Genomic DNA, 16,965 nt, shown 5'->3' on the forward strand with positions numbered 1-16,965 from the left:
TTTTCTCACAAGAATCCAAAATTTCGGAGGGATACGTGGCAGTTCCATAATGTTTCCGTTGGCCTCGTAATTTAACGAACGCCCAGCTGGAATCCAAGGGCACTTACTTTACATTCTAACATTAATAACTCTCACCACTTTTTTTGCAGCAAAGTGAAATCGAAGCATTTATTTACCAATTACCATGAGGGGGTCGTCTTTAGGGTACCCCTGCCTCAGCTCTTTTACATTGGAAACTTTATTTGGTGTTAATTTGCTTAGTTAGAAACTTTGCTTTGATGGGACTCTGGATCACCCCCTCCCTCTCACTGTTTTGAGAAGACGTCCGAGCTGTGTACACGTTCGGCTGGAACACCGTGGCGGGCTAATGCTGTAATTAGCGACCCTTGTGCCCCTTCGGTGTTCACGTCCTACGGGTGGGAGGGGCTAGAAGGTAAGGCGCTGGAGCTGTGCCGCCCGCGTGCAGCTGCTTCGCTGCCTCGCCTGTACATGTCAGTGCCAGCCTGGGATATGTGCGCTGGCTCGCGAGAGACGAACGTCGCTCCTTGCAGACGACTGCACGCGACCCTTCACTGAAGCGAGCCCTCGCTGCCAGGTCCGTCCAGAGCGGGCTGCACGAGAAGTCATCGGCGCGTGCTGAGGAACAGGGCGAGCAGAGCGAGGTGCCTGCCCCCACCCCAGTAGGAACATCTGTGACCTCCGGATGATGGAGGCGATCTATGACTTCCACGATTTCCAGCAGGGGAACGACACGGATTACCCGGACTCTCTTTGCGAATTTATAATTGGCGAAAATGGAACAGTGGAATGCAGAAACTATTACCCCAACACAGCTCTTCCCCCAAAAGGTACGGACCAGATGTTCTATGTCAATCATCACCTTTCCGTGTTGTCTAACTGATGTAGATTGCGTGGTTTCTGCCAACGGACAGGTTGAAAGTAGGAAGACATATGTGTGCTATTTTATAAAGTGGCATTTATGCTCCAGTGGGTGGACAGAAGCGTGATGGGGAAAGGGCTGAAATTAAGACACCCATAGACAGTTATATACCTCAAACTGGCATACAACTGTTAATGCACTGGCGGACGGGTGAGAGAAGAAACTGTTACAGAGAGTAAGTGGCGAGGGATATGGGGACAGAAGAAAGCATGAACTAGAGGGGAAAAGAGGGAAAGAAAACAAAAAAGAGAAAGGAATTGAGAATAAAACAAATAAGGAGAAAGTTACAAAGAAGGAGCAAGAAATAAAGAAGAAATGCAAAATAAAAGGAAAAAAGAAAGCAGAAGGGCAGGTCAGTAAAAAAGTATTTAAGTGAGTAAGAACGGAAAAAGAAGGAAAGACGGAAAAAGACATTTAAGTGTTATGAAAGATTTAAATACTAGTTTGTGCAAATTGCATTTCAACCAACATTTATTTTAACATAGCACGTGCACGAAGGACATACTGTACAGGGATGAACGTAGATTAGCAAAATTACCAAATATACCGAGAGAACACCTAAATTGAACTTTATTTTCCTTATTTTTATAAAAACATGATTTTTCCCTCAGTGGAACTTGCAATTATGAGTGGACAACTGCTAGCGTTTACGTAAACGTGTTTCTTTAATGGTGTGCTTATAGTAGTACAATGTATTTCGATGCTGTCTGAGATATACATTGACAGGTCACCCACATGCACTAAACCGGTACATGGCAGTGACGCTGATATCTCCTTTAAATAGGGTTCACTGTCAGTGCTTTGAACTTGAGCGTTATGGAAAGAGTTAGCGCCTTGAAGTATTCATGTTTTCTGCGCTGTTTTTGTTTCTGTCCGATTCAGATCTGCACCAAACAGTCCGCATCTTGCTGTATTCGCTGATCTTCTTGCTCAGCGTGCTGGGTAACACGCTGGTGATAACCGTGCTGATAAGGAACCGCAGGATGAGGACAGTCACCAACATCTTCCTGCTGTCCCTGGCTGTCAGCGACCTCATGCTGTGCTTGTTCTGCATTCCCTTCACCCTTATCCCCAACCTGCTCAAAGACTTCATCTTTGGCAGCACGGTGTGCAAAACCGCCGCCTACTTCATGGGTAAGTGGTGAATGACATCACTGTACATTCACGACGTAACATCTGCAATGTTATCACTCATATGACTTCAGAACTGTTCTTTTATAGAAAATAATACTGTTGTGAAATTACACCACCTTCCCTACATGGCCTTCCTCGTGAACCCTGCTTACTAACAGTGCCTTAAATAGAGATATAGAACGTGCAAGTACTCACTGCCTCAGAGTACCTGTTTGCTGCTGAGAAGTGCTGGTAGTCTCCCACTGAAAGTATTGCACCAGTGCTGAGATGTGGCGGTATTCTCCCGTTGGAAGTATTGCACCAGTGCTGAGATGTAGCGGTATTCTCCCACTGAAAGTATTGCACCAGTGCTGAGAAGCGCCACCAATCTCCCATTGAAAGTATTGCACCAGTGCTGAGAAGTGGCAGTAGTCTCTTGTTGAAAGTATTGCACCAGTGTTGAGAAGTGGCAGTAGTCTCTTGTTAAAAGTATTGCACCAGTGCTGATAAATGCAGGTGTTCTCCCATTGAAAGTATTGCACCAGTGCTGAGAAGTGGCAGTAGTCTCTTGTTGAAAGTATTGCACCAGTGTTGAGAAGTGGCAGTAGTCTCTTGTTGAAAGTATTGCACCGGTGCTGATAAATGCAGGTGTTCTCCCATTGAAAGTATTGCACCAGTGCTGAGAAGTGGAAGCAATCACTTGTTGAAAGTATTGCACCAGTGTTGAGAAGTGGCAGTAGTCTGTTGTTGAAAGTAGTGCACCAGTGTTGAGAAGTGGCAGTAGTCTCTTGTTGAAAGTGTTGCACCAGTGCTGATAAGTGCAGGTGTTCTCCCATTGCAAGTATTGCACCAGTGCTGAGAAGTGCTGTTACTGTTGAAAGTATTGCACCAGGGCTGAGAAGTGCTCTTACTGTTGAAAGTATTGCACCAGTGCTGAGAAGTGCTGGTACTGTTAAAAGTATTGCACATGTGCTGATAAGTGCTGGTACTGTTGAAAGTGTTCCACCAGTGCTGGAAAGAAGAGGCATTAGACTCTTGTTGAAACTATTGCACCAGTGTTGAGAAGTGGCAGTAGTCTCTTGTTGAAAGTAGTGCACCAGTGCTGTTAAGTGCAGGTGTTCTCCCATTGAAAGTATTGCACCAGTGCTGAGAAGTGGCAGTACTCTCTTGTTGAAAGTATTGCACTAGTGCTGATAAGTGCCAGTACTCTCTTGCTGAAAGTATTGCACCCGTGTTGAGAAGTGACAGTACTCTCTTGTTGAAAGTATTGCACCAGTGTTGAGAAGTAGCAGTAGTCTCTTGTTGAAAGTATTACACCAGTGTTGAGAAGAAGCAGTACTCTCTTGTTGAAAGTATTGCACCAGTGCTGAGAACTGGCAGTAGTCTCTTGTTGAAAGTATTGCACCAGTTTTGAGAAGTGGCAGTAGTCTCTTGTTGAAAGTATTGCACCAGTGTTGAGAAGTGGCAGTACTCTCTTGTTGAAAGTATTGCACCAGTGTTGAGAACAAGCAGTACTCTCTTGTTGAAAGTATTGCACCAGTGCTGAGAACTGGCAGTAGTCTCTTGTTGAAAGTATTGCACCAGTTTTGAGAAGTGGCAGTAGTTTCTTGCTGAAGGTAGTGCACCAGTGTAGAGAAGTGGCAGTAGTCTCTTGTTAAAAGTATTGCACCAGTGCTGATAAGTGCAGGTGTTCTCCCATTGAAAGTATTGCACCAGTGCTGAGACGTGGCAGTAATCTCTTGTTGAAAGGATTGCACCAGTGTTGAGAAGTGGCAGTAGTCTCTTGTTTAAAGTATTGCAATAGTGCTGAAAAGTGCAGGTATTCTCCCATTGAAAGTATTGCACCAGTGCTGAGAAATGCTGTTACTGTTGAAAGTATTGCTCCAGTGCTGAGAAGTGCTGGTACTGTTGAAAGTATTGCACCAGTGCTGAGAAGTGTTCGTACTGTTAAAACTATTGCACCACTGCTGATAAGTGCTGGTACTGTTGAAAGTGTTACACCAGTGCTGAGAAGTGGCAGTAGTCTCTTGTTGAAACTATTGCACCAGTGTTGAGAAGTGGCAGTAGTCTCTTGTTGAAAGTAGTGCACCAGTGCTGTTAAGTGCAGGTGTTATCCCATTGAAAGTATTGCACCAGTGCTGAGAAGTGGCAGTACTCTCTTGTTGAAAGTATTGCACTAGTGCTGATAAGTGCCAGTACTCTCTTGCTGAAAGTATTGCACCCGTGTTGAGAAGTGACAGTACTCTCTTGTTGAAAGTATTGCACCAGTATTGAGAAGTAGCAGTAGTCTCTTGTTGAAAGTATTACACCAGTGTTGAGAAGAAGCAGTACTCTCTTGTTGAAAGTATTGCACCAGTGCTGAGAACTGGCAGTAGTCTCTTGTTGAAAGTATTGCACCAGTGTTGAGAAGTGGCAGTACTCTCTTGTTGAAAGTATTGCACCAGTGTTGAGAAGAAGCAGTACTCTCTTGTTGAAAGTATTGCACCAGTGCTGAGAACTGGCAGTAGTCTCTTATTGAAAGTATTGCACCAGTTTTGAGAAGTGGCAGTAGTCTCTTGTTGAAAGTATTGCACCAGTGTTGACAAGTGGCAGCAGTTTCTTGCTGAAAGTAGTGCACCAGTGTAGAGAAGTGGCAGTAGTCTTTTGTTAAAAGTATTGCAACAGTGCTGATAAGTGCAGGTGTTCTCCCATTGAAAGTATTGCACCAGTGCTGAGACGTGGCAGTAATCTCTTGTTGAAAGGATTGCACCAGTGTTGAGAAGTGGCAGTAGTCTCTTGTTTAAAGTATTGCAATAGTGCTGAAAAGTGCAGGTATTCTCCCATTGAAAGTATTGCACCAGTGCTGAGAAGTGCTGTTACTGTTGAAAGTATTGCTCCAGTGCTGAGAAGTGCTGGTACTGTTGAAAGTATTGCACCAGTGCTGAGAAGTGTTGGTACTGTTAAAACTATTGCACCACTGCTGATAAGTGCTGGTACTGTTGAAAGTGTTACACCAGTGCTGAGAAGTGGCAGTAGTCTCTTGTTGAAACTATTGCACCAGTGTTGAGAAGTGGCAGTAGTCTCTTGTTGAAAGTAGTGCACCAGTGCTGTTAAGTGCAGGTGTTCTCCCATTGAAAGTATTGCACCAGTGCTGAGAAGTGGCAGTACTCTCTTGTTGAAAGTATTGCACTAGTGCTGATAAGTGCCAGTACTCTCTTGCTGAAAGTATTGCACCCGTGTTGAGAAGTGACAGTACTCTCTTGTTGAAAGTATTGCACCAGTGTTGAGAAGTAGCAGTAGTCTCTTGTTGAAAGTATTACACCAGTGTTGAGAAGAAGCAGTACTCTCTTGTTGAAAGTATTGCACCAGTGCTGAGAACTGGCAGTAGTCTCTTGTTGAAAGTATTGCACCAGTGTTGAGAAGTGGCAGTACTCTCTTGTTGAAAGTATTGCACCAGTGTTGAGAAGAAGCAGTACTCTCTTGTTGAAAGTATTGCACCAGTGCTGAGAACTGGCAGTAGTCTCTTATTGAAAGTATTGCACCAGTTTTGAGAAGTGGCAGTAGTCTCTTGTTGAAAGTATTGCACCAGTGTTGACAAGTGGCAGCAGTTTCTTGCTGAAAGTAGTGCACCAGTGTAGAGAAGTGGCAGTAGTCTCTTGTTAAAAGTATTGCAATAGTGCTGAAAAGTGCAGGTATTCTCCCATTGAAAGTATTGCACCAGTGCTGAGAAGTGCTGTTACTGTTGAAAGTATTGCTCCACTGCTGAGAAGTGCTGGTACTGTTGAAAGTATTGCACCAGTGCTGAGAAGTGCGGGTACTGTTAAAACTATTGCACCACTGCTGATAAGTGCTGGTACCGTTGAAAGTGTTGCAGCATTGCTGAGAAGTGGCAGTAGTCTTTTGTTGAAAGTATTGCACCAGTGTTGATAAGTGGCAGTAGTCTCTTGTTGGAAGTATTGCACCAGTGCTGATGAGTGCAGGTGTTGTCCCATTGAAAGTATTCCACCAGTGCTCAGAAGTGACAGCACTCTCTTGTTGAAAGTATTGCACCAGTGTTGAGAAGCGCCAGTAGTCTCCAGTTGATAGTATTGCACCAGTGCTGAAAAGTGATGGCACTCTCCCGTTTTGTAACAAAGCACAAGTGCTGAGAAGTGCCAGTACTCTCACATTGAAAGTATTGCTCCAGTGCTGAGAAGTGCAGGTACTCTCCCTTTTAAATTAAAGAAGTGCAGTCACCTGACAGCACCTCCCCATTTCAAGGACTGCCTATTAGAGAGTTATGTGTTTGCATTATGTGGGACATATTTATGGAACAGAGGTCAAAAGTATCAGTAATGTTTTGTTTGAAACAAGCAGGAGGGGAAATAGGTGGATGTTAGTTAGGTATTTGTGCAGTGGCACTTCAGCTCCACTAGAGGAAGATTCTAAAATGGTATAGCGAGGAAGGGGCTATATATAGAGCCGCTTGAATTATGCAGCAGCAGAGGACAAATGATGTGGCATGTTTGATAAAATTATCCTGCAAGGGAATACAAAATATGCAGCAATATGCAGAATAATCAGTGGCATTATTGTCTTGTAATTTTGTCATTTATATTATAATACATATTTATGAAGAAAATGCCATTAATAAGGAACGCACCTCATGAAATACAAAGCTTTCGTAAGAAAGAAAACTGTAGACATTTATCACAAGCCACACAAATTATTATTCAGCAATAAATGACGTTTTGGCTATGCATAGTCACACTATAATGCTTCACTATCTACTGTAACTCTTGGAGTGAAAGATTCTTTATGAAACATACTAGACTGTATAATGCAGTAAACACACCTACATGTTATCGTGTAATAACAATGTGCACCCCTTTCATTCTGAACAGCCCAAATATCTTGGAAAACTGATCTTTTGTTTCAGGGTTCATTCTGTGCATAGATTAAGGGCTTCTGGAAGCCTTGCAAGACACGTAACATGTTTAGCATTTTCCTACACCCTGCATCCCTTGTTGTAATAATTGCTGCTTTGAGGCAGTCTAGATGCTACATCTTGAATTTACATGAAAAACGTAACAAAGCATTTAACCCTGTTGGAACTAATTTTTAATATGAAGGGCTTGTTATTCATGTTGCAGTCATCAATACGGAGCATTAATAATATCTGGGCAGCATTTCATCTCTCTAGTACCTGTCGCACCATGCATGCACTGTTTATTTTGATCAGTCAGCCTCATGTTTTATAATTGAAAGTTACAAGATATGTAGTAGATGGTGGATTAAGTGACACATACAGCAACAACATAATTACATGGAAAAGTCATCAGCTGTGGAATCGCACAATTTCAGTGGCCCTAAATATAGGACACGACGTAAATGAAGGCATCACACCTTCTAAGGTTGCCTAAGGGGTGCTCAAAGTAAAACCAAAGGGGATGATGGACGGAGTGTTGAACATTGCAAGCACTCACCTCCAGTCAACTGATCTGGGTTTAATCCATCACCGTTCTTTAGCCCACTCTGCCACCCCAGTTCAGACATGCAAATCAGTCTGACCCTGTGCCTCATGGGAACAGTCCAGCCCGAACTGCCAAGCCATGTCTTCCCTGGATCGAAAACAAGCATCCTGGGACCGGTTTCGGGTTCATAACCCTCATCAGCCAGGCTATCTTGAATCCAGTGGCAAAGTGAGCAACGGACCCACGTCTGGGAATACCCTGCCAACTTAGGGCGAACAAAGCAAAACCAAAGGGGATGATGGATGGAGTGTTGAACATTGCAAGCAATCACCCCCAGTCAACTGATCTGATAAGGGGTGCTTGCATTGTCCTACGCGCTCGGTGAATCTTCTATCATGAGTAATTGTGACCTATTAATGTTATTTATACCCATGGTTGATTCACCATCTTGTAACTGTAGTGCACCCGCCCACTCGCCAAAAATATGAGATGAGTACTTGTTGCAAAGTAGACATTTTGTGAGCGCTGTAGCTGGTAAGGATCCTCTAAGGGGCTGTCTCCTGCTTCCCATGCCATTTCCTGTGTCTCATTCTGCCCCATTGCCTTTTTGTGGTACATAGTCTCCGTCTACCTTTCAACAGCCCCACTCTCTCCCGAGTACTGTGTAGTACTTCCACCCAATCGGCGTCCTTTGTTTCTGTTGCCCCGTACTGCTAGCCGTCACCCCTCTGGTGAGTCCCTGGAGGTGTCCATTATGCCTGTTTTTCCTCTTAGTCATTGGCCCCCATTCTCCTCTTCTGCACCTCTCCCTTTCTTCCTCACTTGTCCTTCAAACTGAGTCACACGCCTTTCCCTCTTTCCACTGACTGTTTAATATTCGGTACTCCTTTTAACTCCCGCTTGTTTCTAGTTCTGCGCCCCGCCTTTGCATTGGTATGCTGATAGATGCTGCCAAGCTCTGGTGTGGAGTGTGTGTGTCAGAAGTCACTGCAAGACACACCACATACACAACAAGATCTACTCATAGATTTGTTTGCTAGGAATATGCATCTACCCTGGTGGATGGCAGGAACTACTCAGTGAGTTTACGAGACAATTGCAGACATCGGTTACAAACATAGGTTTGGGGATCAAATCCAGGCAAGGCCGATTCAGACTTGAGTCCTTTGGGGTATGTTTACTCGAGTACTCTTTTCATAGGTAATAGTGATACCTATCAGTCCTAGAGATACCAAGCAATAGTATTGGGTCAGCAAGAGCCATAAACCCACTACAACATTTTAACATTGGTAAAATACCTAGAAAAGGAATGTGAGTGAATGTTAGAGCTCCCACATCCCATGGCACTCGCTATCTCACATAAACTCACACCATCACAGGAACATAAACACACATTCATCATGACACAGCCACACACACACTATTACACAACCATGACATCACACAATTTCCTGGTACACACATACATTACTCCAATGCATAATCACTAGAACCCTGACACTGACACAAGCAGTCACAGCATCAGTCATTGACTTTTACAACAACACCCAGCAGCTTAAAACACCATCAAAGGCTCACTCCCATACATACGCACTCACTTACTATCATATACGGAGCATGAAGAGCACACACACAAGCACACCCCAACACTCACGCAGTGAGTGTAGCTTGCACCGCGCCAATTTATTGACAGTATTTGAATATGAGGGAGCCTCCACTTTTATTGCACATGCAGTACTTACTCTGCATATGCGATGAAGCATGAACTGTTGCCATCTGTGTTGTATGTATTCTCTCTGTGTTAGGAAGTCTTGTACTGAAGCTGTTGCATGCTGGTTTATACCTACATTTTGTGTTAGAGATGATAATACTGCTGCTGTCCTTGCTTTACCTGTGTCAAGTGCTATTGAAGGGGGATAAAGGCATTTTCTATGAAAGCCCAAACTACTGACTTTCTCTCTATATTTTTGTCACTGCAGTCTCCAGGCATTGATAGCCAATGCCCTTACTGTCCGACTGACACCATTTTTTCTGGATCTCACACATTGAGAAGGGGGGAGAGGCAAAATTCCACTACTCCGACCTCCCCTGTCACATAACTATAACACACACGGGAGAGTAGGGAAATGTAGTCCAAGAGTGGAAATGTGATCCAAGGTTGGCACGTGCTCTGTGTGTGTTAAAGTTTTTTCTGGACCTAAGGAAATTTTAGAGAAATATAAAACACAAGTACGAATCGCAGAATAAGGTTTTGTCGAATTTTATCATGTAACTTTCACTTACATCAGAGGGTCTACCGTTGTAAATGTAGGGACAGGGAGCCAGTAAGTATGTGGGATAGTTTGGCCCAGCAACGTACAGTGATCACCCCCACCTCTTCAATCTTGTGCATTTTTACAAAGATTTAGCAGGTTCTCAACTTGCAAATCGCCTGGATTACGTAACACCTGCATAGCCTGTAAGGTAGCACCTGCATACATTATGGGTGTTTAGTTTAAGAGGAAGGAATTTTCTGCGATTAAAACTACACGTGCACAGGTGCATTCGTGCATGCTTATTATGAACATTTTCCATCTAATGAAAAATCTGACCGGCACCTTGAAAATGAAAACTCACATGTCCAGGAGTATGTATGAGATCCTTTGTGAATGACCAGAAACTTGAAGCGCTTCTACAATCATCGGGGGACCTTTGGGAGTAGATTTTTTACTTTTGAATCCCTTTTTGTGGAGATTATGCTGTTACAAACTAGAAGCATGGTCCCAGTTTGCAAATGCATCCCATCAATACTAGGACCGTGCGTCTTTCACAATAAATACCCAGCACAGCAGTGAAAGGCTGGGCAGCAATTACAACCTGTCACTCCAGCTTTCATATTAAGTGGACTGGGGAAGGGGGTGGGGAGGAAACTTCCAGCAGAGTGTGGCGCTTCTTAACACTGCCTCTCCCTGCAGAGTGGGCCCTACTCCTAGATCGGTAGTATGTCCAAGGCAAAGTGGTTTCCTCATTTGCATTGGTTCATGACCCCATGGAATTAGGAAAGTTTCTTCCACATTGCACAGATGTGAAATGCACACGTGTGCAGATGGCATTACAGAAAGTTCTGCACACACATTTGTTGCCTTGTTTGTGATAGAGAAGTGCCCTGTAGTACAAAAAGCGGGCTCAATCACCTGCTACGCCCTGGAGGCATTTTTTTTTAAATTCTTTTTTTAGCAACGATAAATCCCTTTATTTTTAAGTTTTCCATTCTGTCAAATCAAAAACTTCCTTCAATGGTATATGTCTGAGCATGCTTGATGGTGTCTCCAGAATGCAAGGTTCTTAAAATAGTATATTCCTTAGTTGGGGCAGCACCTCGTTGAGTACTGCGTGTATTGGAGTCATCACTCTGGATCTGGCTAAAGTCTGGTCCATCTTCTGAAAGGTCCGATTCTTTGGAGCCAGTTGGTTTTTTTCTTTCTTCTGTATATTATGGCCATTGACTAGGGCTTTTGCTGCCTAAATTGCGCAGGCTTAGCTTTTCCAGCCTCCAGCATTTTCTGTCGCTCCTCGTCCTCCATGGCCCTTGTGCTGTGATGAATCCATGTCTTGTCTCAGAGTCTTGATGGTCCACAAGCGACAAATCTTCCTTTTCTTTGTCCCCCTGCGGCCCGCTGCCTTCGCGGCGGTAGGTGGGCGATAGTCTGGCAGATTTTGAGCTCCCCCTGGGGGCATTTCTGAATCCAGATGCTGGACTTTAGAGTAAATGAATGTAGCCGTTTTAAGTTTTATTGTTGACTGTATTTATGCAAGAAGCAAGACCAAGAGCTTGGGGCGCACCTTTCTCTCTCTCTCTCTCTAGAGAAATGAAGCTGCTCCCCTAAATGTCACTTTTAATGACGTTCCTGTGGCGATAAGGGCTTGTAAATGCCCCCATGGTGTTTTAACATGTGGGCAGTTACAAGTGTAATATTGGATGGCTTGGCTGTCTGTCATATGCAAGACTGGCTGTACTTTAAATGGCGACGGATAATATAGAGAGGCTTGACTGTATGCAGTACGCAATGGCTTTGTTGTAAAATATGTAATGTGTCCGATATTGTGGAGAAGGACTGGGCTGGTTGTATTATTTAATGTCTTAGCCACACATTTTATGAGGTGGCTTGACTGTGTGTATCGTGAGATATTTTGCCCTGAGCTGTGTATGATGGTTTGATTATGTGTATTATGTAATGGCTTTGTTGTGTGTATTATGCAATTACGTGGGTGAGTGTGAAATGTGATGGATTAGCTGTATGTGTTATGTGATAGATGGGCTGTGTATAATACTGGATGGATGGCATACTGTGCAAAACCCTAACTCCATGTAGTATGCAACAGCATTCTCTCTGTGTGCTTCATCGTGCAGGGTATTTTAGGTCGGCTATAGATAGAATTGGCGGTGTGGAAGCACTCATATCATGAGTGGTTCAAAACAAGTTAGATGAGAGCAGGGGGAGAGTGGACGTTGGGGCAGCACACCCCAGGTATGGGTTTTATAAGCTTTTCATCATTCGCCATTGTTTGGATGGGCCGTCCATCGTGGTCATGACGTTCCTTGGATGGTTACATTATTTCATTTTTGTTCCCAATAGGCTGTGGTGATTGAGCTCAAGTAGTCGTTTTGTTAGTCTAGAGCCAAGGCATGCTCGTTAAAATATTGATGCTGGTGACAAAACAGCATTTTAATTGATGGTTTATGGCTTTTTGTTTAAAATTTTCTTGCTGTTTGGATGCCTAAACTAGCTATAAATTCACTGAGTTAATCCACTTATGACCCTTCCATGTGCATTTATTTTACTTTGCTGTCATTATAGCATGTCGGGTTTAAAGTTCTTTCAACAAAGTAGAAAAGCAAATGCACAAAAATGTTCTTCAAGAAACAAATATAATACAGTCCATTTTCCAAAAGTATTAATTGTGCAATATTTTGCCGTGTGGGTTGTAAAATCACCACTTCATCCTCCCATCTTCCATATAGTTGTATCCTGAGATGTCACTTCATTATGGAATTTTCTTTGTATTACACCTGGGGACCACATATAAAAAAATCACTCAACCATTTTCAAACACTTCTCTTTACAAAAAGACACAACTATTGATTTTGTCAGTGCTTGTTTGAAGAACAAAGGCAATGAAGTGTTTAGACAGTAATTACTGTCTGTAGCCTGAAATAAAAATGGTGCAGCTCCACTTATGCCAAAGGCAATGGGATCGCTGAACAGGAGCTCTGCTGGAACCCCCCCCCCCCCACAATCTGGCCTATTCACAAACTGCATTTTGTTATATGTTTAGATGTGCTACAATAGTACTACTAACATACTACAACCCTGCATGTGGAGCTCTCCGTCTCCAACTCTCCTATGTGCAGAGAAATCCTCACCAACTGCAGAGCTCTCCGCACACATAGGTATATTGTTTTGTAGTAAATGTGTGAGGGACTGGGAGATGAAAAATGAGGAACATTTCCAACTTAAGGGAAGGAGTTTTGGGAGGAGGAAGATGGGGTTAAAGGGGGGTTAGAGAAGGGTTAAAGGAGGGACATGATTTGAACCCACCAACAAAAGAGTAAGCCCCGTCATATTCACAAACTGCACTTCTAAAGTTATTACAGCCACAAAGGACCCAAAAAAATTGTAAATGTACTGCAGCTCAAAGCTGGAGTATGGCCAGTACTATCCATTGTCACTTACAGATACAGTAACTACCTCACTTAGAATATAATGGAGGTAGGGACTTAAAATAAACCCTATAGGAAATAACGTTAAAATACAGCAACCAATTCTACATTTATTACAAATTATATACAAATAATTTTAATGTTAAACAATTAAAAAGAAAGTATAAGTAAATATTATTTTATTTAAAAATCATGCAACGGTCTTTTTCAATTTAAAAATAAAATGCAAGTTAATTTTTTAATGAAAATTAATCAAATTAAAGTAGCTTGATTTTATACATAACTTTTAGTAACATTTAATACATAAAAGTAAAATTAAAATTTTTGATTAGGTGGGTTTAAGTTTTTAAAAAATCTGTAAAAAAAGAATTCTGTTTTTATATACTTAAATGTATAAAAAAGATTGAATTTAGTTAATAGTACAGTAGCATTTTAAAAAGTATTTTACATTTATAAAATTATTTAACATTAACGTTTAACATACATTTTGAAAACTATTTATTTCATTTTTCATTCAGTTAATTATTTTAAACTTTAATACATATCTATTCATTTCCTATACATTACCATAGTGAAATCTCTGCCCCAATTGCGGAGGTCTCTGCCAAACGCACAGACTGTCAAATATGGCTGTAAAGTCACTACTAGTAGTAACTTTACAGTCATATTTTATGTTTTTACTGGCTCTATCCCTAATATCAGGAGTTGGAAAAAATGTAAGTGTACGCTTTTGAGTAACCTTACATTGATAAATGGTGAATAGCAAAAAGTAGTAAATTAGCTCAAAAGTGTACACATGTAGTTTTACCCACACATTATAGTAACTTTGCAAGTTTAAATGTATTCACATGTAAAGATATCTTTGCGAATATCTCTTAATGGATCTTCTCTGTGTAATATGTGGGGCTGTAACTATATTTAATATTAAATGGTCGTGCTATGGTTGGCCTGGGCTGTGTGTAATATGTTAATTATGAGCTGTATATAATAAATAGTGCCTTCACTTGTGGTTCATGTGTTGTTTTGGCTGTATGCAATATGTTCTGGACTGATTTTGTATACTCTGTATTAATTTGACTGTATTGTGTAATGGTAGGGCTGCTCGGCATATGCAAATCTGTGGCTGTATGTAATGTTCCGTGTACTTTGCAGTTTGCAAAAATGGGATACCTTGACTGTGTAAAATATGTAATGAATCAGCTATACTATGTTATGGTTTGTTGTGGGGTAGATGAAAGATTGGCTGTAGATATTATGTACAACCATGGTTGTGAGTAAAAATTGAGGTCATGTCTATTTGCAGCATAAACAAAAATTGCTAACCTGATAGTAGTTTGGTGCTTTATGTGCATGATGTTCAATTGCTTGGTCATGCACAACATGAAATGGGTTCTTTGGGTTTATTAGATGATGGATGTCTGTGAGTAAGAAGTGGTGATTTGGACCTTTTGTAATTTGCAATAAATTGTGGTGTTTATTTGAAATGACTGGCAGCTTGCCATTTGTGTTGGACTTTATGTGTTTGGGATGTCATGGTTTGGATGTATGTATTACAAACCAGCTTTTTCTTGTTTTGAATTTTTTCATAAACCCCCATGGCCATGTCTTTGTGGATTCTAGTACAAATGTTGCCAGCTATTGAGAGTCTGTGGTCTAAGTGCATGATGGAAGCTCATCAGGAGGGAAGGGGAGGTGTGGCTATATGCCATGTGTAACCTGATTCACCTGCATATATTGAGGGTGGGGTGGGGGGGCTTACAGTTTTGTTGCGAAGGGTGATGGTCTCTCACAGGCTTTCTGATGACCAAAGGACTGTCTGAGTGATGGACCAGTTTCTGTAGTAAGTTGAGGTTTATTTTGTATATTTTTTTGAACTGTTAAGCAAGATACAAAATTCTACAGCTACACTAGTGCAATGAACATTTTTCTTCTCACAGATGTTTAAGGGAAGATTCACTTATGGGACCTGCATGGAAGAGGAGAGCTGGACTGGCGTCATAAGTGATGTGCACTTTTGTTCAAGCCAGACAAACTTTATTCCCAGACCTGATTGATTCAGGGTTTAGAATGAAATTCTTCCCAACAATAAATCTAGTTCTGGTATATAAAGGACACAATGTGCAGGGGACATATGTGCCTTCTGTATGGATGGCTTACCCTGTCTTACTTCTGCACCAGGTCAAGATTCTCAAAGGTGAAGCAATCTCAAGGAGTGCAAAAACCCTGGTGCATCTCTTCATGACTTAGCCATGCTCCAGAAGCAAGGTCGACCAACCAACTGGGGTTGCACACCTTCTGATCCACCTTTCCAAATAGAATGCGCACAAATCTTTCTGGGTACCCACAGCACAATCTGTTGCCTGAAGATTCACTTTGTAGGGACTAAGACACATCTTCCCTCATCTGGGATGCCATCAGAAACATCAAGCCATTCTCACCCTTATTATATTATTGGTAGATTATACAAATGGCTCTTGCACCTGGGAGCTTCTGGCTTCTAACTATGGAAACTATAAAATATCCAAAACTCTGCAGCAAGACTGCTATTACACCTTCACCCAAAGTAGCACACAACACTGGTTCTTCAAACGCTACACTGGCTGTCAATAGCCAGACATAATTCCTTTAGGACACTTTACATAATCCACAGAGTCATCCAAGGGAAAGGCTTACAGCACCTACAAGTAAAATTCCAGTGGTACTCCCAGTACAGGACACTATGCTCTATGTTAACATCTTGACTCATCAAGAAGACAGTTGGTAGAACAGCATTCTCCGTACACAAGGCAACCCTTGGAATTTTTTGCCGGTCAAGATAAGAAATATACAACATCCGCTCAAGTTCAGAATGGAAGCAAAAACACAAAGATAAAGATACAGAAAATCCTGGACCTCTCAAATCAGAATTGAACAGCATTTAAGACCAGAATACAACACTGTCCAACAGTCACAGAAACAAAACAATTAGACTAAAAAATAGCTTGTTATAATCAATGCAGGCAGCATAAAAGTAGAATCAAAATACAACTGAAACCATCACAACAGGACCCCACCATGGTCGGCTGCAATCAGCACAGCATGGATGACAGTGGTGCCCAGACTGCTCAATAGACACAGGAGCACCACAGTGCATTAAACCATGGTGTTCTATAAGTACTGCAGTCTGGATGAGAGAGGTGGCTAAATACCACTGAAGTCAATACAATAGGACTCTAACCGTATCGACAACTGCCAGAGAAGGCTGAATATTGATGGTTCCCATAAGTCAGACAGGCCTCCCCAATTGGGACTCTACTGTGGCTGCTGTACTTAATTAGAGCAGGCTGAGCATGGATGTTACTTGGGGGTCAGCAGAGGTTCCCACTGCAACGCTTGCATGTCCTCTGCTACCCCTGGTACTGCTTTTGTCACCCTTGGCTTAAAGGACACTGTGCAGTGCAAAAAACAGAAAGCAAAAGTAACTTTATGAGTGCCTTTTTTTACATTTTATAGTTCTCACCATCCGTCCCTCATTTTGCTTTCCATCAAGTGTGGCTCAACTTTTAATCCATGCCTCCCTAAATGGTTAAACCAGATCACTAAATTAGCGGCCCCTTACCTTACCTCTATTTGTAACATCTACTTCTTTCAAGCAGTGGTTCTGCCTTACTGGAACAAAGCTGAGGTGATACCGTTTGCTAAAAAGCCATCAGCTGACTGTTTGAGTATGGTCAATTATAGGCCCATTTCCGTTCTCTACATAAAGGTCAAAACTATTGAGAGGCTTATCAACAAACAAT

General features: G+C 42.1%; 1 protein-coding gene across 1 annotated transcript in view; it reads left to right on the forward strand.

Annotated features, from left to right (window-relative positions):
* Positions 1–641: 641 nt before the first annotated feature.
* The window catches only part of CCKAR (cholecystokinin A receptor), a 662,232-nt gene continuing 645,908 nt past the window's right edge, over positions 642–16,965 (forward strand). Inside the window, exons 1-2 of the mRNA XM_085643324.1 lie at positions 642–848; positions 1,823–2,074. Coding sequence (XP_085499450.1) covers positions 704–848; positions 1,823–2,074 — 397 coding nt within the window. The 5' untranslated portion in view covers positions 642–703. The remainder of the gene's footprint in view (positions 849–1,822; positions 2,075–16,965) is intronic.

This window comes from Triturus cristatus, chromosome 2_2, assembly GCF_964204655.1.
Source record: "Triturus cristatus chromosome 2_2, aTriCri1.1, whole genome shotgun sequence".
NCBI lineage: Eukaryota > Metazoa > Chordata > Amphibia > Caudata > Salamandridae > Triturus > Triturus cristatus.